The following is a 26,039-nucleotide window of genomic DNA, read 5'->3' on the forward strand; positions in this document are numbered from 1 at the left end:
CATGGCCCAGGGACTAGCTTGTGATCTGAGACCTTATGGCATATGGACAGGTATTTCTTCTTTCAACTCTATAAAGTTTCTGGAAGACTTCAGCGGTTTTTATCTGGCGGAAGTAGGAATAGACATTTTCCTATTTTTATTAGGAACTTATGAGCACAGATTGCTTTCTCCAGAATCCATTTTATAACAGGAAACTGTCTGCTACTTGGGTAAATAAGCATCAACTTTGTATACTACTGTATTTGATTAGTCATTCAGTTACTACAAGAAAAAGCCCTGTTTGGCTCGGAAAGAGGGAAACTCTCATCTCCTGTACTTTGACTCACCAGAACAACCTGAAAGTGGCAGAGTAATTCATACCAGTGTGCCATATCTCAGCTTTTTCAAATGCGGGAGGCCCCAAAGCAGTACCAGGTAAAGATCATTTTTACTGAAAGGCCAGAATACTTCCTTGGTTCAGACAAAGCACATTAGCCACTCAGAAAGGGGATAGTGTCTCTCATGAGGGCTTTGACAACTTAGTAGAGGTTTCAAAGTCTTTGTGTTATGTGTGGTTCTCCTTCTTCACTGTTTGGTTGCAATGAGAAAGTTGGGGTACAAAGCTTTTTGCTGTATGCCTTTGCTTTGATCTCATTTCCTCTCTTCTGAGAAGAAAGTAATGCTCAGAGTTGTATTGACAAAACAAACTGCTGAACTGATGTCAGTACCTGGCTCTACTAGCATATCTATTTATTGTGGGTCTGAGCAAAGCAGTTGAGGCTACGGGGCCTCAGTTTCTGTGTCAGTGAAATGGGGAGAATAGTGCCTGCTCACTTCATCATCACTCACCATGTGCATGGGTGAGACATTCAAGAATGAATAGCAGAACATTTTTCAGGAGAAGTAAAATAATCCTCTTTTCTGGTCTTCATGCTTTCTGCCTGTTAGGTAGTTGTGGTTGTGAAAATGAGCATGTTCAAGTCTCCGATCTGCTAATAACTAGCTACAGGAGTTTAGGCCACCCACTTAACGTTTCTTTGGTTTTATTTCTTTAAAGAAATAAGAGTGTTAGGCTGAATTAACTTGAGGATGCTCTTAATCTCCGAAATGTTTTGTCCTGAAATTTAGTAGGAGGTTGCGAGTGACTTCCCAAGGCACCAGATGCAGTGGGCTTTTTTCTGTCCTCATCTTTGTCAGATCCTCTGCCATATTTGATATTGCTGACCTCCCTGTTCTTGGCGTTGTCCTTGCTGGTTCTCCTGTTATTCTTCTGTTTGTTTCTTCTCTTCTCCTAACCCATATGTTTATTAAAAAGGGCCATTTTTCTCCTCTGTGAACTAAACTGTCTGGTCATATCACTTGTCCATTTTAAAAATCATTTTATAGGTCTTTTATCTCCTCTTATTTTAGAAGCTCTTTATAGAAGTTTTGTCTTTGTTAAAAGCTGCAAGTATTTTTTCTTTGGTTTTTCATTTGTCGTTTTTACTTTGCTTTTGGTGTGCGTATGTTTTTTAAAATCATACAGAAGCTTTCTATTTTATGTTGTCAAACTTATCAGCCTTTTGCCTTTTGAATCTGAATTTTGAGTCACAGAAAAGTTCTCCCACTCTGGTTTTAGACAATTTCATCTAGGTTTTCTTCAATTATATAACTTCATTTCAATTAAACATGCTTTTGTTCCAGAAGAATTTAAAGCAGACTCTGAAAATACATGCTGAAGGATTAAAAAAAAGTGAGAAAATAAAATAGAAAGTCCAGTAAATTGCACATTTATATTAAATTATTTCAATTCAGTGGAGAATATATAGATGTTTTAATAAATGCTATTGGACTAATTAGCCATATGGAAAAATATAAAATTAAATTTATTATTCACACTCTGTATAAGAATAAATTCCAAGTAGATGAGAGATTTACTGACATTATTAGCATGGAAAAGTGTTTTTACGTTTAAAAAAAGAAGAGTATTTGGCATGCTCTCTAAAATCCCTAAAATGTCCATCATGTTAAATAAAAATATAATTGGAAAATAGACCATATCCAAAAATTGTTAATTGGAAAATAGGCCATATCCAAAAATTGTTAACTGGCTTATAGCAGACCCAAACCAGCTGAGAACTACAAAGAAAGCTAGATTGAAAAAAGCCCAAAAGTCTGTTTGAAGGTATTGGAAAGTTACCAAGACAGCCAGTACTTGAGGGGCCACGATTTATGAGAGGAAGGAGACTGGATAAGGTGAGCCCAGCATTTACTCTGGTTTTATTTTTGAGACAACTCTTAATTTGTAAGTGGTGTAGGGAGAAAGGTAAATAAGTCAAGCAGAAAGCAACTGCCCAAAGTCAGAGAATCCGAGGAAAGCTTTGGGCAGCCTCACAGGGCTGGCCAAGCAAGAGTGAGACTCCATTGCTACTGAGAGACCTGGTAATTGAGGGGCTCAGATCTTTTTTTTTTTTTTTTTTTTTTTAATTGAAGTATAGTTGACTTACAATGTTGTGTTAGTTTCACATGTACAGCAAAGTGATTCAGTTATACTTATGTTCTTTTCCATTATAGGTTATTACAGGATATTGAATATAATTCCCTGTGCTATACAGTAGAACCTTGTTGTTTATCTGTTTTGTATCTGCTAATCCCAAACCCCTAATTTATCCTCCTCTGACCCCCCCTTTCCCCTTTGGTAACTACAAGTTTGTTTTCTGTGTCTTTGAGTCTGTTTCTGTGTTGTAAATAAATTCATTTGTATCATATTTTAGATTCCACGTATAAGTGATATTATATGATATTTGTCTTTTTCTGACTTATTTCACTTAGTATGATAATCTCTAGGTCCATCCATGTTGCTGCAAATGGCATTGTTTCATTTTTTTTTAATAGCTGAGTAGTATTCCATTGTGTGTGTGTGTGTGTGTGTGTGTATGTGTTTGTGTTTGTGTACACACCACATATTCTTTATCCATTCATCTGTCGATGGACATATAGGTTGCTTCCATGTCTTGGCTATTGTAAATAGTGCAGCTATGAACATTGGGGTTCATGTATCCTTTCGAAATAGTCTTCTCTGGATATATGCCCAGGAGTGGGATTGCTGGATCATATGGCAACTCTATTTTTAGTTATTTAAGGAATCTACATACTGTTTTTCATAGTGGCTGCATGTATTTACATTGCCACCAACAGTGTAGGAGGGTTCCCTTTTTTCCATACCCTCTGTAGCATTATTATTATTTGTAGACTTCTTAATGATTGCCATTCTGACTGGTGTGAGGTGGTACCTCATTGCAGTTTCGATTTGCATTTCTCTAGTAATTAAGGATGTTGAGCATCTTTCCATGTGCATTTTGGCCATCTGTATGTCTTCTTTGGAGAAACGTCTATTTAGGCCTTCTGCCCTTTTTCTGATTGGGTTGTTTTTTTGTTATTGAGTTATATGAGCTGTTTGTATATTTTGGAAATTAAGACCTTGTTGGTCTCATTGTTTGCAAATATTTTCTCCCAGTCCGTAGGCTGTCTTTTCGTTTTGTTGATGGTTTCCTTTGCTGTGTAGAAGCGTATAAGTTTGATTAGGTCCCATTTGTTTATTTTTACTTTGATTTCTTTTGCCTTGGGAGAGTGACTTAAGAAAACATTGCTACGATTTACATCAGAAAATGTTTTGCCTATGTTCTCTTCTAGGAGTTTTATGGTGTCATGTCTTATATTTAAGTCTTTAAGCCATTTTGAGTTTATTTTTATGCATGGTGTGAGGGAATGTTCTCACTTCATTGATTTACATGCAGCTGTCCAGCTTTCCCAACACTACTTGCCAAAGAGACTGTCTTTTTTCCACTGTATATTCTTGCCTCCTTTGTTGAAGATTAATTGACCGTAGGTGTGGAGGGGCTCATATCTTACAGAGAAGGGACAGGCAGAACAGAAACCCCAATAGTCTGAGCTGTTTTGTTTCTTGAAGCAGATGCCAATTTCTAAGTAGTCTGAGAGAAGCCAAGCAAAAAGTAGCAGCCAAGAGGCTAACTAAATAGATCTTTTAGCAGTTTTATGGTGCTGGGGAGATTACAAGGGGAGGAATGGAATTGGTTTTCAGTTGAGACTGCTGAAGGACTATACCAAACCTTATAAAGATGGAAACAGACCAAGATTATTTTTACAAGGACTGAAAGCCAGCCTTGAAAACACTGATTGGATTAATAAGCCTCTTTAACTGCCTGCCAGAAACTAAAGACTCATTTAAAATCTATAAGTTTTTATACAGAGTATAGCATTCCATCACAGATTACCAGGCCTATCAAGAGAAAAAACAGACGCTAGAAACAGACACTAGAAACAGAGAAACCAGATGTCGACATTATCAGACACAGAATTTAAAATAAGTGTAAATGTGTTCAAGAAGTTTACCAGAAAACTGTAATTTATATTTTTAACATAATCAGATAATAAAGGAATATTACAGACTAGAATTTTTTCACAAACATAGAAGAAAGAAATTTGGACAAAATGTTACCAAATCAAATATAGCAATATATAAGAAGAAAAATATAGTTGACCCTTGAACAACATGGGGTTTGAAATGCATGGGTCCACTTATATACTGATTTTTTTTTTTCCCCAGTAAATACAGCACTACATGATCATGGTTGGTCAAATCTGTGGATGTGGAACTGTGGATATGGAGGGCTGACTGTAAAGCTACATGAGAATTTTTGACTGTATAGGGGATTGGCACTCCTAACCCTCGCGTTGTTCAAGGGCCAACTGTATATCATAACCAAATCAGGTTTATGCCAGGGTTGTAAGTTTACTTTACATTTCCAAATAAATCATGTCATTCACCACATCAGCAGAATGAAAGAATTTAAAAATATGATTATCTCAATAGTTGCACAGAAGTCTCTTGACAAAATTCAGCATCCATTTATGATAAGAACTCAGGAAACAAAAAAATAGAAAGGAACTGCCTTAATCTGATAAAGTGTCTCCATAAAAAAGCTACCCCAAATATCATACACAGTGATGACCTCTTGAAAGCAGGGAAGGATGGCCATTTTCACCACTTCTGTTCACTGTTATGCTGGAGATCCTAGCCAGTGCAATAAATAAATAAAAGGTATAAAGACTGAATAGGAAAATGAAAACTTTATTATTTGCAGAGAACATGATTACCTAGAAAATCTAAAAGGATATACAGTTATTAGAATAAGTAAGTAAATTTAACAAGGTCACTGAAGACATTGTACAAAAATCAGCTGTATTTCTATATGTCAGAGAAAAGGAAAATTTGAAAGATGTCTTTACAACACCATTAAGAAAACATCAAATACAATATCATCTATTGCTGTGTAACGAATCATGCCAAAACTTAGTAGTTTAAAACAACCATTTTATTTGTTGACAAATCTGTGGGTCAGCAATTTAGACTGGACTTAGCTGGGTGCTGTTTCCACTGGACTTACTTGTGGTTATTGATGTGGCTGCAGTCACCTGCCAGTCAGCTGAGACCAAAGGGTATATGAGATGACCTTACAACCGTGTCAGGCGCTTGGTGTTGGCTGTCAATAGACCCCCTTCCACGTGGTCTCTCGTCTTCAAGGAAGCTAGTCTCAGCCTCTTCACATGGTGGAAACATCAAAAAGGGCGGAGCAGAAGCTCCAAGATCTCTTGAGGCCAAAGCTCAGAGATTGCACGTTACTTCTGCTGCACTTTATTGTTTGAAGCAAGTTACAAGGTCAGTGCAGGCTCAGGCGAAGGGGAAATAGACTCTGCTAATGATAGAAGATACAAAGAATTTGTGGCCATTTTTACTGTACCACAGATACCTAGGAATAAATCCAACAAAGTGTGTACAAGACCTCTGCACAGAAAGCAATTAAATATTACTGAGAGAAATTTTAAAAGGGCTAAACAAGTAAAGGGGTGCACCATGTTAATACATTGGAAGATTCAATATTATAAAGTTGTCGTTTCTTCTCAGATTGATCTATAGATTCAATAGAGTCTTGATGAAAATTCTAGCAGTTTTTTTGGTGGCAGATTGACAGGCTGATTCTAAAATTCATTTGGAGATAAAAAGTGCAAAGAGTAACCAAGGTAGTTCTGAAGAAAAAGAACAAAGTTGGCGAGCTTACACTAACATACTTCAAAATTATTATAAAACTATAGTAATTAAGACAGTGTGGTATTGGCAGAAGGCAGGGCAAAATGAAACACAAAGGAGAATCCAAAAACAGACACATATAAGTACATTCACTTGACTTATGACAAAGTTACCCTGTACTACAATAAGGGGAAGGATGGCCTTTCAATAAATATTATTCAGTTGATTAGATACCCATGTGGAAAAAATGCTTCTTGATCTGTGCTTTAGAACTTACATAATAATTACGTTCAGGTAGATTGTAGATTTAGATGTGAAGAGTAGAACAATAAAAGTTCTATAAGTAAACATATGGGAATATCTTTATGACCTTAGTGTAGGTAATTTCTTAACTATGACATAGAAAGTTCTTTCCATAAAGGGAAAGATTGTTAAGTTGGATTTCATTAAAACTAAGAATGTCTGCTATCAAAAAACACCAACGAGTGATAAGACAAGTCACATAATGGGAGAAGATACTTGCAGTATATTCATGAAACAGAAGACTTGTATACAGAATGTATAAGAAAAACTCCTACAAAACTATAAGGAAAAAACAGACAATCCACTATGAAAATGAGCAAAAGACTCAAGTAGGAACTTAACAAAAATGTATATCCACGAGGCTGATGTGTGTATTATCAGGTGCGTAATCTCATCCTTCAACAAGAAGATGGAAATTAAAACCACACTGAGTTACCATTACACACCCATTAGAATATTTGTTTTTTAAAAAGCTATCTTTGGGAATTCCATAGTGGCGCAGTGGTTAATGCAGGGGACACAGGTTCGATCCCTGGTCCGGGAAGATCCCACATGCCGTGGAGCAACTAAGCCCATGCGCCACAACTACTGAGCCTGTGCTCTGGAGCCCGCGAGCCACAACTACTGAGCCTGTGTGCCTACTGAAGCCCGCGTGCCTAGAGCCCATGCTCCGCAACAAGAGAAGCCACCGTGATGAGAAGCCCACGCACCGCAACAGAGTAGCCCCCACTCGCTGCAACTAGAGAAAGCCTGCGCGCAGCAACAAAGACCCAACACAGCCAAAAATAAATAAATAAATAAATTAATTAATTTCTAAAAAGCTATCTTTACCAAGTGTTGGTGAGGATGTAGCATAACAGGATATTTCATAGACGGCTGCAGGGAGAGTAAGCCAGTTCAGCTGCCTTGGAAAACTGCTTGGCAGCGTAGGCTATAAGGTTGAATGTGTACGTTCTTTATGACCCGGCAGTTCCACTTCCAGGTAGATATTCAAGAAAAATGCGTACAAATGTGCCCCAAAAGACATGTCCAAGAATGTTCATAGCAGCATCATACATAATAGCAAAAAAATGGAAACAGCACAACTGTTCCATCAACAGCAGTGGTTAAATAGTTTTATTCATATGTTGGAATACTGTGTAGCACTGACAGCTGTGTTTAAACTGCAGCTGTGTGCAACAACCTAGTGACCCACAGACTTACTGTTGATGTCAGAAGCCACATACAATAAAGTTCATACTGATGATTGCATTTAGATAAAATTCAAAGCAGGAAAAACTCAGCTGTGGTGCTGGAAGTCAAGATACTGGTTACCACGGGCTTCCCTGGTGGCGCAGTGGTTAAGGATCTGCCTGCCAATGCAGGGGACGCGGGTTTGAGCCCTGGTCCGGGAAGATCCCACATGCCATGGAGCTACTGAGCCTGCGCTCTAGAGCCTGCGAGCCACAACTACTGAAGTCTGCACGCCTAGAGCCTGTGCCCCGCAACGAGAGAAGCCACTGTGATGAGAAGCCCGCGCACCACAACGAAGAGTAGTCCCCGCTCACCGCAACTAGAGAAAGCCTACACGCAGCGCCAAAGACCCAGTACAGCCAAAAAAAAACACCGATATAAATAAATAAATAAATTTATTTTTTAAAAAAAGCATACTGGAGGAAAAAAAAAAAAGCATACTGGTTACCTTGAGGGAAGAGGGGGCCTTGATGGGAGGTCCACAAAGAGGGGGTGGTGGTGTGGTGCTTCCAAGTTGGGGATAATAACCGACTTTCTGGTCTGCGTGGTGGTTACACGGTTGTGTTTACTTTGAGAAAAATCACTGAACTGTACATTTGATTAGTACACCTTTCTGTATGTGTGGTATGCTTCAGTCAAAAAGTAGAACATGACATACAGATCCAAAACAGACCAGAAAGATTATGCTGTAAAGCTAAGAGTGTTTATTTCTATGTGATATATGTTACTTTGAGTGATATATCTATATATTTTTATATATCTTCCTAATATTTTACTTTTATAATTACAGGGGAAAATCCTTACTTACGAATATCATAACCTTGATTCTCATTGGAAAGTTGACTTGACTTGTAGCTTTCATGGAATTCAGAATTACAGTACCCTGGAAGGCCACCATATGGCTAAAGCATATCGTTGCCTTTCTCCCCCTAACTAGGCCCTCAAAAGCACCTTGGGATTTCCATTGATTCGGTTTGAAGATGCCGTGATTAATCTGGATCCGTTCACTCGGGTACATCCCTATGAGACCAAGGAATTCATCATCAATGATATCCTCAAACATTTCCAGGAGGTGAGCTTTGGAGCAGTACTTAGTGGCTGGAGCATAAGCAGAATGATTGTTTTAGTTGTTTGGGAATTCTGGTTACTGACATGTCACTATTGACAACCCAGATGAACATTTCAGCTCTGATTGTTGTGTTATGGCTCACATCACAGCCCATGAAGTCCACGCACATCATGAAACTCTTGAAACAGTGCATCCAATTTATGAACGGATAATCTTCCACTAGATCAGTCACAATCCTAAGGGTTTAATTGAGGCTTTCATGACAACGCAAAAGACTGTGAATGTGAACCCTGTTTGCCAGGCATGGGCCTACTTTCAGTGACCGCATCAGTGTTCTTGGAGCCTATGAAATCCTGCCCTAGAGCCGAACTTAAAAAGTTTTTATCAAGTTGGATATTTTCCATTTTGTATTTATTATCCAGACTGCAAAGACCAAAATCTAAAGCCAAGACGTACTCTTCGATGACTAGAAGGGTCAAGATCATATCAAATTTATTTGCTGTGAGAGTTAAAGTGTATCCTATGCGTGTTCCCTTCTCTCTTTCCTCCCTCCTATCTCCCCCCTTTCTTTCTTTGCTTCCTCCCTTGACCTCCCTCACCGGTGATATTTCCACTGCACTGTGAGGAGAGTGAGATAGCGGATATCCCTGGACTGTGGAGTCAGGCAGCGGGGGCACACAGGAAGTGGGGGGTTGCTGAGTAGATCTGAACGTGCCCACTCTATGCACCACCCGCTCGGCAGACTCTGAGGGGTCTCCAGCTTCTCCAGGTCTGCTTCCTCCCTCACTTTTCCTTTTCAAACTCTCCCCGCTGCTGGCTAATTCCCTATTTGTAGAGCGATGGAAAGGAGAGTGTGCTATATATACTAATAAGTATTTGTAAAGAGTCTTACCTGTTTCATAGTTTTTTTTCTTCTTCTGAATGGCTTCGAAGAGTATAAGAGTACTGAGAGTATTGGGAGAGGTTTAGGGCAGAGCTCACGAAGGGCAGGAGCTCACAGTTGATGAGAATTAAAGGGTGATTGTTGGTGTTGGTGGGAACGGAGGACAAGAGAGATTTCTAACCTTTTTGCTTGGGATGGTCGATCTGCAAATATAAACAGGTGCTGGTTTTCTTCTTTCCCTGCTCTGTTTGACAGGAACTCCTCAGCCAGGCAGCTCGAATCCTGGGATCGGTGGACTTCCTTGGCAATCCCATGGGGCTTTTGAATGATGTTTCTGAAGGGGTGACTGGACTGATAAAGTACGGAAATGTTGGGGGCCTTATCAGAAATGTTACACACGGCGTATCAAATTCTGCTGCCAAGGTAAGGAAATAGAGGTGAAATTCCATTGTAATTAGCCTCAGGAGTCCTCTACATTACTGTAACTTCTTTTAGAGTTAATAGGTTGTGAGAAGTTACATACATGGCCTTGGCTTCATCACCCATGTGCCCTGCCGTTCCCGCACCTCCAGTAACCCGGCCCCAGGCCATCAAGTGCTCCTCTGCACTCTCTCCCCTTCCTCCTCTCCGTTCCCACTGCCTTCATCCAGGCTCTGATTGTCTCTTCCCTCGACCACTGCCGTAGCCTCCTGCCCCCTGACTCCACTGCAGCTCCCACAATGCCGCCAGAATGAACTCCCTTTATAAAACATAGAACTTGATCATGCCATTCTCCCGCCCAAAATCCACCCGTTATTACCCACAGCTCACAGGATAAAGTCCAAACTGTGGTACGGCCTTCTAGAGCGAAGCAACCCTTTAAGTCATCTGAGTCCAGCAGCGGAAAGACAGCAGTGTAATTCTGCTGTGTCTTGCTGTGTAGCTGGCTTTTTTGTTCATTGGCTTCCTGTTTGGTGGACATCTTGTTATTCCATCATTTAATTTTTGGCAGGAGCGGATTTTACGTGTGAAGCTGGAAAAAGGTGAATGTAGTTGAAGGGGGGTTGCTATTTGATAACATGCAAAAGGTGTCTAAAGACTCTGCTTTCCTTCCCTTCCTGTCAGCTCGACAGAGTTTCCTTCTAGAGATTGACCTTTTCACGAATGAACCAGCATTGGGAGAGCGCCTGTGCTCCCTGCTTGTCTACCATAGAGCGTTGTTGTAGCAAAGTCATAGGTGCACTTGTGCCGTGGCCACTAGGATGGTGGCTTCACCGTAGAGAGCCTTTCAGGTGCCACGTAGGAATTTATCTTGATGAGCAGGTAAGGAGGTAGAGTTGAATGCAACATTTCTCTGTTGCATAGCATTCTTGGTAATAATGTGTGTAAGTTGGGAATTTATTCCTGTTTTCCAGACTCTTTTCTAGAGCTGCTGGATCTTAAGTCAGATCAGGTTTTTCAATGCAGGCAGATCTCGTTTCCTTACGCTGCGCAGATAGCGCGTGTTTTACAGCCTGAAGGTCTGTGGCGACCCCATGTGTCCAGCGCGTCTGTCGGCGCCACTTTTCCGGCAGCATCTGCTCACTTCATGTCTCTGTGTCCCATTTTGGTAATTCTTGAAATATTTCAGACTTCTTCATTATGATTATATTTGTTATGGTGATCTGTGATCGGTGATCTTTGATGTTATATTGCAAAAGGATTATGATTCGCTGAAGACTCACATGGTGGTTAGCATTTTTTAGTGATAAAGTATTTTTAAATTAAGACGTATGCATTATTTTTTTAGACATCATGCTGTTGTGCGCCTAACGACAGTGTAGTGTAAACTTAACGTTGTCTTCACTGGGAAACCAGAATATTTGTGTGACTCACTTTATTGCAGTATTCGCTTGATTGTGGTGATCTGAAACAGAACCCACAGTCTCTCAGAGGTATGCCTTTGCTGGACTTACAATAAACCAGAACAAAAGGTACTGTTTGGCTTGTGGTTCAAAACAGGCAACACTCTTTAACTTTTAGAGAAACGGTGAAAGGTAGAGAGGCAAGAGACTTTCTAAATCATGGTTTGGAAATGGACTCTGGGTCATAGTGTGAATGAGTGTGTACATTTCTGCCTTGAATCATTGCCTGTGCTGCCCTTGGACCTTCACCCCGACAGCGACATAAAAGTGGCACAGATTCCTCAATGTTCTTTTGCTACTAAACTTGATATAAACAGATGCAGTTAAAATATTTACTTGTATACACCTGTAATTTATATAATATTGTACAGCAGCTGTACTTCAATTAAAAAATTTTAGTTGTAAATGCTCAGTTTAAAGATTTTACTTAATTTTTTAAAACTCTAATTAGGGGCTTCCCTGGTGGCGCAGTGATTGAGAGTCCTGCCTGCCGATGCAGGGGACGCTGGTTCGTGCCCCGGTCTGGGAGGATCCCACGTGCCGCAGAGCGGCTGGGCCCGTGAGCCATGGCTGCTGGGCCTGCGCGTCCAGAGCCTGTGCTCCACTGCGGGAGGGGCTGCAGCGGTAAGAGGCCCGCATACCACAAAAAAAAACAAAAACAAAAAAACCCTCTAATTAACATAGGACGAAGTTCCTTTGGTTTTATAATTCCTTTCCCTATTTTTGTACCCCTGGGCTTTGTTTTCGTTTAAAAAAAAAAAAAAGGCACTTATGGTTTATTGAAAGGCCTTCCTCAGCCTGGAATATGCCCTGACTTTATAGCTTACTATGAGAATAAAATGAGATATGACCTTATGAAAACTTTGTAAAACATGAACTGAACAAGAGAAATGGGTTTTCACTTTGACTCTTAGGTTTACATCAATGTAAAATGTACAAACTCTAGCCACCAGGATACCATTAATGCCCTTGAAGTGAAAGCCAGTATATTATAGTCTACAGAAGAGGAGGGTCTCAGGCTCGGAGAGTGGGAGATTCACACTCCGTGTGGGCCAGTTTGGCTGTTAGGGCCCTCTAGCTACCCTTGTGGATGAGAATGAAGACATCGGGATCTTAACTTGCCTGTGAGCTCTACACAGGTGAGACCTTGTGTGGGTTTCTCCAGAGTTTCTCTGCAACATCCCGGTGAAAAGGGTTGGCGCTTTCTTTATTCTCTGTCATTCGGGGACATCTCATCCGTCACCTTCTTCTGTTTCCCCTGGAAAGCTGTTTTTGAACCTTGAGGGTCAGTATGAGAATATACCGTAAGCAGAAGGAACGGGCAGCATACTCCTTACCTCCACCCTCACTCCCAAATCCATATGAAGGCCTGGGTGGCAGTGATCTTGTGTCTCGCTGGATATCATGCTTTATCTTGTTGGATTTGCATAAGGGTACTGTTTTCCAGGACCCAAGGCTTCTTGAGTGGGAACCCTACTCCCCATGTGGTTGGCATCCTTCTTCATGCTTTTTCTTGCCTTTTATGAGCTAATCAGTATTGGCGTCACAGACTGCTGCTCAGAGGAATTGCTATGTAATTTATTTTGATACCAGGAGCCCTGGGTGTGTTATAACAATTAGTCCATATATCTATCACGAGAAAACAAAGAGACTTAAAATTACCACTTCATTTTGGAAATGGTAGTTTCAAAAGCCAGGTCTGTCAGCTAAATGCCCATTCAGGTCATCTGTGATTCTGCATGTATGCCGTTTGGCCAAAGATCTCCATTTTCTTGTAGTTTTGTGGGTTGAAATCAGACCTTTAATGTTGCTTTGGGGGAATGTTTTGTTTGCTTTTCTGTGTATACAAGAAGAGTTTAAGGAAGTGCAAATGACCACAGTAATCAACTGTTGGCCTGTGGGAAGTATCCCTTTAAAGAGTGCCTGAGTTCCAGTGGTTAAAGAGCGGGGTCAGACAAGACAGAACTGCACCTCTCCGAGCCCCAGCCAGCCAGCCCCACTTGGCTGCAAAGACCAAAGGGCTGTAACCTTGTTTTGTTTTGTTTTTTAAATAAATTTATTTAGCTGTCTAGCTATCTATTTATTTAATTTTATTTATTTTTGGCTGCACTGGGTCTTCATTGCTGCCTGCGGGCTTTCTCTTGTTGTGGCGAACGGGGGCTACTCTTCGTTGTGGTGCGCGGGCTTCTCATCGCGATGGCTTCTCTTGTTGCGGTGCATGGGCTCTAGGTGCGCGGGCTCAGTAGTTGTGGCTCCTGGGCTGTAGGGCACAGGCTCAGTAGTTTTGGTGCATGGGCTTAGTTGCTCTGTGGCATGTCGGATCTTCTCGGACCAGGGATTAAACCTACGTCCCCTGCATTGGCAGGCGGATTCCCAACCACTGCGCCACCAGGAAAGTCCTGTAACCTTGGTTTAATAGGCTTTGAATGTAGTGGAGAAGCCCCATAAACCTCTTGAAACTAATTATCATTATTGTATATATGTGTATTTTCCTGAAGCAAGGATCTGAAGTTTTTATTGGATTGTCAGAGAGGTTCATGCCTCCCAAGAGATAATCATTATTGTAGACATAGGGTTGAGCATTGAGGGCACTTGGTAGTCAGAATACCTGGGTTCTAATCCCATTCCTACACTTAAATAATCTTTTTCTCTGTTGATCTTGAGGGAATTTTTTTTTTTTTAAATCTATGAGAAGGTGGTGGTAATTTCCCCTGTCCCACTGACCTGAGGAGCCAAAGATTTGAAGATGTAAAAACCCAGCGAGAAGTTAAAAGGGAACTCACTCTGTCACATAAGAAGGTGATAGACCTGCGGGTCTCAGCTGTGTGTGGGTAGATGTTGTGAATTATTCACAGCAAATTTTTAATTTCAGGTCTACCATGTCCACTTCTGGAATTTCTCATTACATTTTAAACTGTTACTTAATTTATTTCATATTAGCATCAAGGAACCAGAACTAGGAGGTAATCTATGCCCTTTATCCCCTTTGTTTCTCTTAGCCTTTTCTTCTGTTCCCCCAAACCCCAGAAATCAGCTTATGGATTCCAGGTCTAAGGTGATATGATTTAGGGATTAGCCTCCAAGCTGTGAGCATCTATCCCATGACTTCCTTGCCTGGATCTTGGTGAAATGGCTCTAACCCTTTGAGTAGACCCTCAAAGATCTGATCGTATTCCTAAGGCCATGACAGGATGATTGCCTCTGGAATCCTTTCTAGGAATATGCTTTATTTAAGAAAAGCACAGCATTTCAAATTCCAAAACCATGTCAGAGGAGCAGTTTCCCTCTGCCGCACGAATTGAAAAGAGCACGCTTTTCCCCAGCTGAGTGTCATTTGAGTATCTCCAAGACCCTCGAACCTCTTTGAAAGCCAGAGAATTGGGGAGATACTCATTGAACAAATTTCCCTAGATAGACTCTCATTTCCCTTCTGTCTATGATTATTTTGTGATTATTTTCATATACTTACAGAAAAATTACATAGTTATTCTTAAAATTAAAAAGAGTTCTTTTCGAACCAAGAAAATCTCAGATGTTAACAGTAGAACAAATGATTCCATTCTCTTTTCTGCCCCTGTAGAATCTGAGTGTTTTCTCTGTACAGCTGTCATCTGGTCTTCCTAAGGGAAGAAAGACAATAGCGTACTTAATTTCTTCCAGCAAAGGAGAGGAGCACTTTTGATCATCACTAATGGAACCTCTGCTCTGTTCTGTCCTACTTTCCATCCCTCTCTTTGTGTCTTTGTCAAGGCGATACAGGATGCTTTTGGTCTTCGGTACTTTTTTGATCTCAGTTATGTTTTGACTCTACGCTTATGAATGCAAATATTTTAATAATTTTCCCTGTTTTCAACTAAATGTTTTTCATCAAAGGCAGTTGTTGTTCATGGAATTAGAATTCATGGTTTATTGTTCACTAAAGGTTAGCTTTACTGATAACTTTTACAATTGTATGATAGGTTTCTTTCTTTCTCTTTGGCTTTAGAGCATTTATTTCTACCAAGCCCAGATTTCCCAGCTCAAATGCTACAGATCTAAATTTTTGTCAAGGAGATACGAATTTTCTGTCAGTTTTAGTTAATACATTTTATCCTATATAGCTTTAGCCATTGTTTTATTGTTTTAAATCAGTTTTGTTTGTTATGAATTGGATAAAGACCTAATAGCTTCATATATTTCTTGGTGCAAAGAGCATTAGTAGGAAAAAGGTGCAGGAACAGGGTTGAAACTCCCTGCTTCATTATGGAAAACATACTCACTTATAAACATTAGTTGAGCACCTTCTCTTTGTCAGGCCTTGTGATAGGCTCTTTACGTACATTGTCTTGTGTATGTTAATCTCGATCCTTCAAATGAGGAAAGAAGTTAAACAATTTTTTCAAGGTCATACAACTGGAAATGACAGGGAGAGTATGAAACCAAGTCCAGCTAATTCTAAAGGCCTTGTTTTTTCCCCTCTGTGATGTCTCTCCTTTGTGTGTGTGAGGCTTTCCTCCAGGCACTATAGAGAATATGAAAAGTTACTTACTGTTAGCTTCCCACCAGAAGCTTATTATTTGACGTCACTTGGTTAGCTTGTAAGGTGACTGCTGTCACATCACCTATGTCACAAAGCAGGCCCTCAGGAAATGGTGCTGGTTGTGGTCATTCTTGTGTGGGATCAGTTATGACCGTCGCCAGCTCCTTTATAGACAGTAAGACCCTTTGTGATTGCAAATGTGGTTTTGCTCATGTGATATCATTTGATCATCAGAATAACCTGGTCAATAGATAGGACAGGCAGTATTAGCCCCAGTACATAAGTGAAGAAACTGAGGCCCAGAGAGGTAAGGTGACTTCCCCAGGGTCAACCAGGAACCTGTGGAGCCAGCACCTGATCTTCTGCAATGGCGTCTGAATTTTCATTTTTAGTTGCACTTTGGAGATATTGCTAACTGCTTGATTTGTTCTAGACATTCCTCTATATGTTAAAAAATAAAAACAACAATGAGAAAAGCAAAGAGCCCTGCCTCGACTCGGAATGAATTTCGATAGCTTTTAGGAAAATCGTCTGAAGATAAATACAAGCAAGTTAAGTGAGGAAGAGAGAGAGGGAAATTGAGACTATTTGCATAGTTCAGTAGAAAACCTAGCTAGCACTTTAGCTGGTATTTTGTTCTTTGGTCTCTGTTTGGGGTGCCATATGTGGCGGAGCCACTTCCCTTCCGAGAGAACCTTTCACTGGCCCTTTGTGCCCAGGAAACCAGTTTTGGGGCATAGCAGTGATCCAGTGGAAACTGACTTCATGTCCTTGCACGCAGGGATTCTCAGCCAGCCCCTGCCACTGGCCAGCCTCCTATCATATATACTGTGACCTGGTTGAGGGCAGAGGGGTCCATCTGCCTTTTGTTTAAGATAAACAGCATTTGTTTGTATTTGTGTTGTAGGCAGTCTATTTATAAGGCTCAAATGAGACTAAGCCACTGTTTATTCAAGGCAAAAGTTTTATCTTTGCACAAAAGAATGTACTGGAGTGCCTGCCTGCATGGATTCCGAAGGGGAAAAGGCAATTTATGACTTGTATCTGTTTTTGTCATTATGTATGACTGCTCCATTTTATAGTTGAGCTGATATCCCCATAATAGCTTTTCCATGTACCTATAAGCAACTAAGAGGTGAATGCCTTCTTATAAGCATTGGGGTTTTAGTGTATTTAAGTTGGCATAAAACTTTAAGTTAAATGAAATTCACTTCAGACAGTGATCTATCCCTTAGAAAATGTAGAGTTTTCTATTTTCAGAAAGACTTTGATCCGAAATAAGTCACCCAAGGGATTTCTTTTCCAGCCAAGAGGAGGTGCCTTGAAGTTGTTGTATATAGAGAAATGACTCAAATTCTTGGCAGCAGAGCTTTTGTTTTATTTTCCTCTGATAACCTTGAATACTAAAATGATTCTCTTAGTCTGAGCTCTTTTTGGTTAGAGGCAAATTTTAGATGCTGAATGACCCAGCAGTGACCTATCCTAACTTGGTCAAACCTCAAATATTTGCGGGAACTGGAAGTGTGTTGGGCGGGGGCGGGCGGGTGAAGTGGAGGCATGAGAATCCCATGAGTGGCCAGAATTCCCAGGCAGTCCCCACCTTGCTCCACTGAGCAGCCTTGCTCATGAAGGAGCCTGGTGAGTGGGGCTTAGCTGTCCTCTTGTCCCACCCTAATTGAGCAGCTCGGCCAGAAGTAGCAGGGAATGACACCACCATTGACTCTCTGTTTTTGAAACAGAAAGATTGGAAAAGTTTAGAACTTGTCTTCATTTCTTAGTAGTAGTTCAGCTAAGAGTCAGGTCTTTAGTTATCTCCTTAGACCAAACATCTCATGTTTCAGAGGAATTCACTCTGTCTTCCTACACTGCAGTCTATGGTGGTGGAAAAGTATGTTCAGTTGCTAAATTGAAAAGACAGGAAATATTTGTGGCCCCCAAAGAGTAGTGGTTTTCTACCCTAGTGTAAACATGGTGAGTAAAAGAATAATATGTTCAGGCTTTTCTTGGGTTGACTGGTTACCCCAGAGATGTGGTAGTTCTCCCTTTTCTGCGTTTCAGTATTGTTCCTATCAGTTTTCGGCCTTTCTTGAAAAATTGTGACAAGCTTAAATGAGACAAACTGTAACCCATTTTTATAAACACATGAACAAATCAAATTCTAATTCTTGGCAGTAAAAAGTCAGAACACTCACTCTGTTTGGAAGGTCCTTTTGGTTTTCTGTACCTCTTTCTCCCCTGTAATTGTCGTCTCTCTCCATCTTGAAGAAAAGCTAAATCAAAGTGTTTTCTTAGGAGAAATAGGGGATTCCTTGGAATATCATCCTTAAAAGTCAGAAAAGGATGTGTAGCCACCATTTATTGGGTGGCTCCTGTATGTCAGGTAAGGAGGGCTAGGAGCTTTACAGATGCTATCTCATTTAATTTTCACGTGTACCCTATAAGGAAGGAAGGATTATCTCCGTTTTACGGATGAGAAAAATGAGACCACAATGGTCAGTTACCTTGACTGAAATTTAATAACGAGTATTGGAGTCCTAAGTTTTAGGGACAAGTGATTTGGGAGTCTGTATATTTTTCCTCCGCATAATGCAGCTTCTCAGACATAACCCTCTACCAAACCCAAGCCGTTGTAGAAGCTAAAACACAAGCAGTTGAAGCTCCATTCATTCCCAACTTTTTTTTCCCTTCTGTGTTGGACCTTGGGATTTTCCAACTGTAATTTCCAGTCTTGCTGAATTAATCTTTACTATCGGGGAATCCCTAATCTTGTGTAAAAGGATTGAAGTGGGACAAAGAGATTGAGTTTCCCTTAATGAAACAGAAGGTGACTTAAAATCGTTTGAGGAAGCTGGCTGTACCTTCTCACACACCTGATGTGCTTAACCCAAGATTTATTCAGATTTAAATAATTTGATTTGCACACTCAGGCCTTTTCTCCGCTTTGACGGGGGAGCAGACCAGAGCTTCAGGCCACCTCAGTGTGTGCTCCAATAGCCAGCTTCCTCTAAATGTACATGTCACATGGTAATTTCCTTAAGCCATTTACTAAACTTCACTACTTTAAGTGTTTCTAAGCGAGTAGGATGTCATTTTAAAATTTGGTTTTCAGCACAGAGGTCATGAAAGTAGGGAGACTTGTGCTTTCCCACTATCAGTTGATGGCAGAATATAAACTCATTCTCTCCAATAAGTCCTTTTCTTTCCTTGCTCACCTCCCCTTACTCTGAAATACAGCTTTTCACATTTTGTAGAGGTGTTTATGTCTCTGAGTTCTGCTGGCACGTTGGCTTTCAGACGCTTAGTGACACATTGCTGCAGTTAAGAAGCCGGATGGAGAGCGCTGGGGATGATGTGTTGTCCTGAGAGTTCTGTGGTTGATTAGTTCTATTGACCTGACCCGGGCTTTGCTTCTTGGAGAGAAGGAGAAGTAAGGTTAACTCACTAGAATTTAATAATCCCTTATTAGAATAATAATAATGCCACTTGATATCTGTCTTGATTTCCAGTTGTTGATGAAGGACTGATATCTCTGATCCCGTCTATAAGCGTGAAAGCAGGTGACGCTTTTATTTACTGCCCCTGCAACTGCCGCCACCACCAGGAAGAAACCGAGGCCCAGCGGAAGTAAACAGCTTGCCCAAGGCGGCCAGACAGAAAGTGGTAGAGCTCTGGGCTCCTTCCTTGGCCTCTGACTTCTAGAATATTGCTGGGCAGTACTTCTTGAATCTTACCAGATACTATGGAAACCAACATCTCCACCTGAGACTCGGGTTTCCGGTAATTGGTGTGGTGCGAGCCGTGTTAGCACACTTTTCCTGCAGAGGGGGTTTCAGAGAACATGGGGGGAGAAAAATGTACCTTTCCCTAAGGAGGCTTATTGACTCATTCATTAACCACGTGCTATGTACGTGAAATGTTTGGGGGCTCACAAAGAGAAAGCATGATGAGAATAGTTCTTAGAGCAGCACGTTTTGTAGAGCGGAGGTGGTAGGGAGAAAAATTTCACCTTATATCAGGACATTCCAATAAGTGCTTTCTACATCGCTGGAGGTGAGTAGAAATAAGAGAGACGGTGGAAGAAAGAAGGATGGCACTTCCAGAAGGGGTGAGAGTCTGGCTTTGCCTTGGCTTTCCTCAGAGCCAGATGATGACATGTCCAGGCCTGACTCTTAAGGGGGGGCTCAGCATGTCCTGAAGTGGTGACTTGAAGGCCCAACTGGTCAGTAAATGGTAGCAGAGACGCACCGCACTTAAGTCACATAGGCAAATGGCAGTGACAGCTTCTCGTTTCTTTTTTATTAAATACCAGCGGGGAAGCCCTCCGGTGCCATTTGTAAGAACAAGGAAATTTCCTAGTTAGGCACATGAGGAGGGTGGAGATGAGCCCCAAAACTAGGAGCCAAATTGGGGAAGTCAAGTGAAGTGAAGAGAGAGAGAGTGGCAGAAAGCTGGCCATCGGGTCCTTTCTCTTTCCCCGGTCACGCTTGTTCTCCCTTCATCTTTGCACTGTTGCTCATAACCGTTCCTCTCTCTGGAATGCCCTTCTCCCCATCTCTGGCCAAATGGCTCTGAGTGTGTAAGGTCCAGTCCAGATCCCTGTAAGGTCCTCCCCGCTCTGAATTCCCAGAGCACTTTGTGCTTCCATTAGGGCAGTGACCATGTTTTTCCTTGGAAAATACTAACCATTTTGTGCACGTCCCAAACATCCATTTAACAAGCACTTACCATTGTCAATTAGGTGCTCAGTTCTGTGGCAAATACTAAGAAAATAAAGCTTAAAAAAAAATTTTTTTTGAGGCATGTGGAACAGGTAAGCCAGATCAGAAGTAAGTCGGCATAATACAGAGGGAATAAGTATTGTAGCTGGGAATCTGTGCAAAATCTTTGCAGTTTCATGAGATAAGTGCAGTGGGGGCCAAGGGGAAATAACACTTTATTCTGTTCCTCAAGGATGAGATCGGCTTGAGACGAACTGTTTGATGCAATTGCCTGCTTATTCGTTTGCATCCCGGAGTAGATGTAAAGCTCCTGGAAGGCGAAGATCTTACTGTCATCAGCTGTTGCCAGTGTCCCTATGACTAGTCATAAATGTTTATTGTAAGAGAGCTGAGGGGATCCCGGTGGTTCCCACGTGGGCTCCCATTTGTCTGGTATGACGTTTTCACGTGGTGTAGATTCAACAAATAGTTATGAAATACGTGAAACACCTGCTGAATTTTTATATTAACTATTTTATGGTTTTTATGTGGAGTAAACAGAAACTTTGAAAACGTTTCTGTATGACTTGCCTCCCAAGCATGTCTGTAAGCTGACTGAGATGCAGTCATGGTCTGTGTGTTGAAATACAGACAGGAAAAGGCTGCTGACTTCCAGGATCCTGTTTCTTCTCCGCTCTCCATCAGTCAGGTCTAGGATACGGACCTGGATGGAATGAGGCCAGGTGTGCATTACTGGGTCAGGGCCAGGCTCCACAAGGTAGCAGGAAGCCTTGGGAAGCTATTATAGGGGGAAGAAGGGAAACCTCAATCCCTCTTAATCTAATGAAATAAAATAATATTTATGGGAAATATCCGTTTGCTTTATTAGAGGAAAATGTTCAAGTAAACATTATGTAACAACACACTGAATTTATGTAACAACACGTTGGTTTGGAAGCAGCGACTTACAGTGTTTTCACTGAAATGAAAATTAAGCAGAGCATGCTTCCAAAAACAGCCCATTGTTTCAGTTTTGCTGCCTTTGTCATGTTTCAAAGCAGGATATTTTGGCCAGTTGGATTATTTTCCCTTTATTGGTAACTTGGAAATTGGCAAGGATGATGTCAAAGTTAGTTATAAAAGAAGAGCTAGTTTTCTGGAAATTTAACCTTTGTAGCATACTCCTGTTACTGTTTGATCTTTACAGACATACAGGAAAGAGTACAAGTGTTATTACTGCCACTTGAGTCACAGCAAAGGTAATGGCTCCTGGAGGCTTAGCAGGGAGCTTGTAGAAGGGGACCAGCACGCAGGCCTCCTCTGTGGCCCCAAGCTCTTTCCATAGACCACATTGCTGCTCTAGAAAGCACCCTTCCCCCCTCAGGCACTAAAGTGCTTTCATGCCTGTGAGATGACTTAACCTTGAAACATCCCTAGGGGGCCAGCAGGGCAGGTGATGGGAAAGGCAGCCACACGGGTTGAATGGTTTTGCCAAAACCATGCAGTGAGCGTTGGCACCAGTGGCTGATGCCCAGACCTCCTGACTCCCAAGCCCACTGCTTTTCCCGCCAGAATAAATCTCCTCGGCGGAGGGCCAGAGGAGCTTTCTGACATGGGGAGACAGCTGTGGAAAAGTGTTACTTACAAGAGAGGGCCTTACTTTGCTGGCACCCATGCTGGGTTGTGTGAATGGTTGGTTCTAAAATCTCAGATGCGCACGAAAATCTCTAGTCACAGGATCACTGAGAAACAGCAAAAGGGGCAAAACCAGGTAGATTTTATCAGCCTGTTTCTGGGAATGCTTCCTACCTGTTTGGATTTTGTGTCCAGTAGTGTCAGCACGGAAAGTTTGTAGGATTGCTGCAGTACGGTTGTTTAAAAATCATTTGGCAAGACGAGTTGAGGTGCCTCGATGAATGTTACATAGAGAGAGAAAAATTCTTAGGACTAAATACAATGAAGAATTTGCCACTTGTTTCTCTTTAAAAGTTAAAACACAACCGTGAACAATGTCTAACCTCAGTTTTATTTTTTTAAAAAATTGAGTTCTATGAGAAGCCTCTTTTGAGTAATATTTCATGTGGTAACTTAGCTCTCTTAACTGCTCCCTTTCCATTGAAGCCCATCTTGTATTCCTCCCAAGATAAATCTTGAGCCTAAAGCTCTTCTCACTCTTTCCAGATGAACATGGCAAAAAGGCAGCTCTTCCCAGGTTTGGACCCTCAACACAAACTCTGATACCCTCGTAGAAATTCTTAGGACACAGATCTGGGAAAGAATTCGAAGACCAGCTTTTCACCCTCTAAAATTACAGATGGAGAAACTGAGACCCAGTGAGGTTCTCACAGCTAATTAGCTGTGGGGCCAGCTCTGAAACTCAGGCCTTCTGGCTACAAATCTGGCATTGTCTTTGAAATGGGGTCAGCAGCTGTGGGACCTGCTTCTTGTCCTTCTAGAAATGCGGGAGAGAAAAGTAGTGGGGCAGAGCCCTGATGTGGTGTTCATTTTCTCAGCATCCTTTATGTGGATTTTATTTGTTCATACATCTGTCTCCACACTGGACCGAGCTCCTTGAGGACAGGGGACTCAGTCATAGTCACCTTGGTATCTTTCACCCCAAGCACCGTGCATGGTATGAAGAAAGCCCCCGAGGGCTTGTTGGGCTGAGGGATCTGTTTTGTGTAAAGATCAGCTCACCCGAACAGGAGGGAGGTATAGCTCCTTTGAAGCAGCTCACATCACTAGTCCTTCACCCGTGTCTCATCCAGTGAGTAAACCCCTGCAAAACTGTGCCTCATCTAAAAACAAAACAAGACCACCCCCCGCAAAAAAAAAACCAAATAGGGGATCCCTCTGTAATTAGGTCTAGAAAGCAACTGATGAAGTGAGATAGAAAACTTCGATAGACACATAGTCTTTGGTTAATGCCAAAATTAACATGACTTTGTTGGTTAAAATGAATTTTAAAAGTTTCTCCTTATGTTTATCTGCATGTTATTTTTTATGATTGTTGTCGTTGGGTTCCCTCTAAAGTTCTGTGTGAGTTAAGAGAGAAAGAAGAAAGGGGGAAAAAAAAAGGGACCCTTCAGGACTGGGTCTAACCTAGGGAAGGAACAGCCACTTGGCATCCCCCTGGGTGAGCCCTGCAGATGCCTGGTACCATGGTCCACTTGGCCAGGCAGCCCAGAAGAGCATGCTTATTAGAACACTTTGGTTTGAGCTTGTGCCTCTTCTGAATCCTCCTCCAGAAAGGCACTAACTGTGCAGCAGCCTCTGGCTGCTGTGGGCAGAGTGACTTGCACGCTGGCCCGGGTGGGTGACCGAGTTTGCCGGACCGGCCCCCCTTCCCTCTCCCGCGTGTCTGAGTGGGGTGTGGGCCAGGGTACAGGCCGGCCTGGGTGAGGGCTGGCACTGTCCTCCCCAGAGTAGGTGCCTGGAACCTTCGCTTTGTGCCTTTTTGCTTTAATCTGGAACACTTTAACAAGACAGCTGACCAAAAGGTGGTGCCTGAGTCCTGACCCTTTGCCGGGCCGGATGAAATCACCGTCTTTCTGTCTCCAAATCATCACTCGGGTCCAAGCCCTCAGTCACCCAGTGGAGCCCCTCCACTTGCTTGTCGGAACGAGATTGCAAAGAGTTAACACTTGTGCTTTTTCGGAAAGTTATCTGTGAAGAGTATTAGTTGTTTAATAAAGCGTGCCTGCCCTCCCAGTGAACCCGCCAGTGACTCTGCAGCTGGGGTCATTCCAAGTTCACGCGGTGGACTTTTGACTGCCTTCTGTGTCTGTGAAAACAGTCGGCAGCTCCTGCGGGGATCATTCATTCAGGCCTGTAACACAAAACTATTGCCAATGGGCACCTGCTGGGGTGGCTTCCCAGGAGGGCTGGGAGGGAAGATACCAGACTCTTCAGGCATCTGCGGAGATAAGAGCAGCAGGGGCTCCACTGGGAGCCTGCTAATCTGGCTGCGCTTAGACCCCACTGCCCTGGCCGCAGGCTGGTGTCAGGATGTATTAGGGATCCCCAGTTGGGATGGGATGTGAGCTAATTAAAGGCCTTTTACAAAGACGAGGAGTGAGGAGGAGGAGGAAGAGGAAGCGGAGGAAGGAGGTTTGGAGCACATTCCCCAGATTTCTAGCACATTCTTTATTCCTCTCTTTTGTCCCTCAAAACAGAAGAAAACAAACTGAAGAGTCGGAACATTTGCTTATTTCTGACCTTAAATCGTCATTCATTCTGCCTGGTACTGTATTGGTTTTAGCTGCTGTTTTTATGGAATTACATACATTGGTACCATTAGAGATACTTTGCCGCATTCTCCCTGGAGACATCCTGCTCTTGAAATACTGTAGGTGGACTGCTTGAATTCTGCTCCTTTCCCCCCATTGATTCATCTGGGTAATAAGTACCTGTTGTGGCGTGTCCTAGATTTTTCCCCTTTTCCTTGGAAAATCCATTTGCCAGCTGTAGGGGGTACTGTGGGGAGGATACCATACATCAATCCACAGTAAGTGCTCTTATTAAATTTTGGCTGGTGAGATGGTGGTGGTGTGGTGCTGTGGTTTCAAATGTCAGAGCAAACGCCATCTTGAAAATGTTGTCAAGTACGAGCATAACAATTCATTTTACAGTCACGTGCACTTCCGGAAAAGTCACCTAAAAGTGTTTGGTTACCTGTTCTTTTGTTTATTTACCTGTATATCCCTCCTCCGCCAACAAGCAGTAAACTAACTTATTATTATTTTTTTAATTTTATTGAAGTATAATTGATTTACAATGTTGTGTTAGTTTCAGGTATACAGCAAAGTGAATCAGTTATGTGTGTGTGTGTATGTATATATATATTCTTTTTCATATTCTTTTCCATTATAACCTAATTTATTTACAGACCAAGGGTACTTTTAAGTCCGTGGTATTTTCTTAATCTGCCTGGTAATGATACATTTCTTGAAAGCAGTTTTGTTCACACACAAACCCAAGCCTTTATTCTATCACTTCTGATACATTTCACATAAGCTTGACTGTGTGCAAAGAAACATTTAGATTAAGTTCGTACTACATGGTAACAATCTGAGGAAATTCCAATCAAAAGCCAGCAACCTGTTTCCTTCATTCTGGACTGTTGGTGTATCTGGCTTTGTCTGTGTTCTGATAAACGGTAACCACAATGTTAATTTTGTATTTCCTTGCGTTTTGTCTCACGTAATCTGTCCTCAGAGCTGACCAGGAGGCTTGTTCACTGCCATGCGATTCGTGAAATAGTGGGGTAATGAGCTTGATTGTGTGGAATATGTTAGTGTGTTATGTGTAAGTGTTTAATTGATCTTGATTCCTGGGTATTGCTATATAGGAAACATGGGATAGTTGCTATATGATGGCACAGTT

General features: G+C 41.7%; 1 protein-coding gene across 2 annotated transcripts in view; it reads left to right on the forward strand.

The window, feature by feature from the left end:
- Positions 1 to 26,039, forward strand: part of VPS13D (vacuolar protein sorting 13 homolog D) — a 239,477-nt gene that overhangs the window by 144,142 nt on the left and 69,296 nt on the right. For both annotated transcript variants that reach the window (XM_065885784.1, XM_065885795.1), the window contains 2 exons: positions 8,541 to 8,675; positions 9,811 to 9,978. In XM_065885784.1, coding sequence (XP_065741856.1) covers positions 8,541 to 8,675; positions 9,811 to 9,978 — 303 coding nt within the window. The remainder of the gene's footprint in view (positions 1 to 8,540; positions 8,676 to 9,810; positions 9,979 to 26,039) is intronic.

This window comes from Phocoena phocoena, chromosome 1, assembly GCF_963924675.1.
Source record: "Phocoena phocoena chromosome 1, mPhoPho1.1, whole genome shotgun sequence".
NCBI classification, from domain to species: domain Eukaryota; kingdom Metazoa; phylum Chordata; class Mammalia; order Artiodactyla; family Phocoenidae; genus Phocoena; species Phocoena phocoena.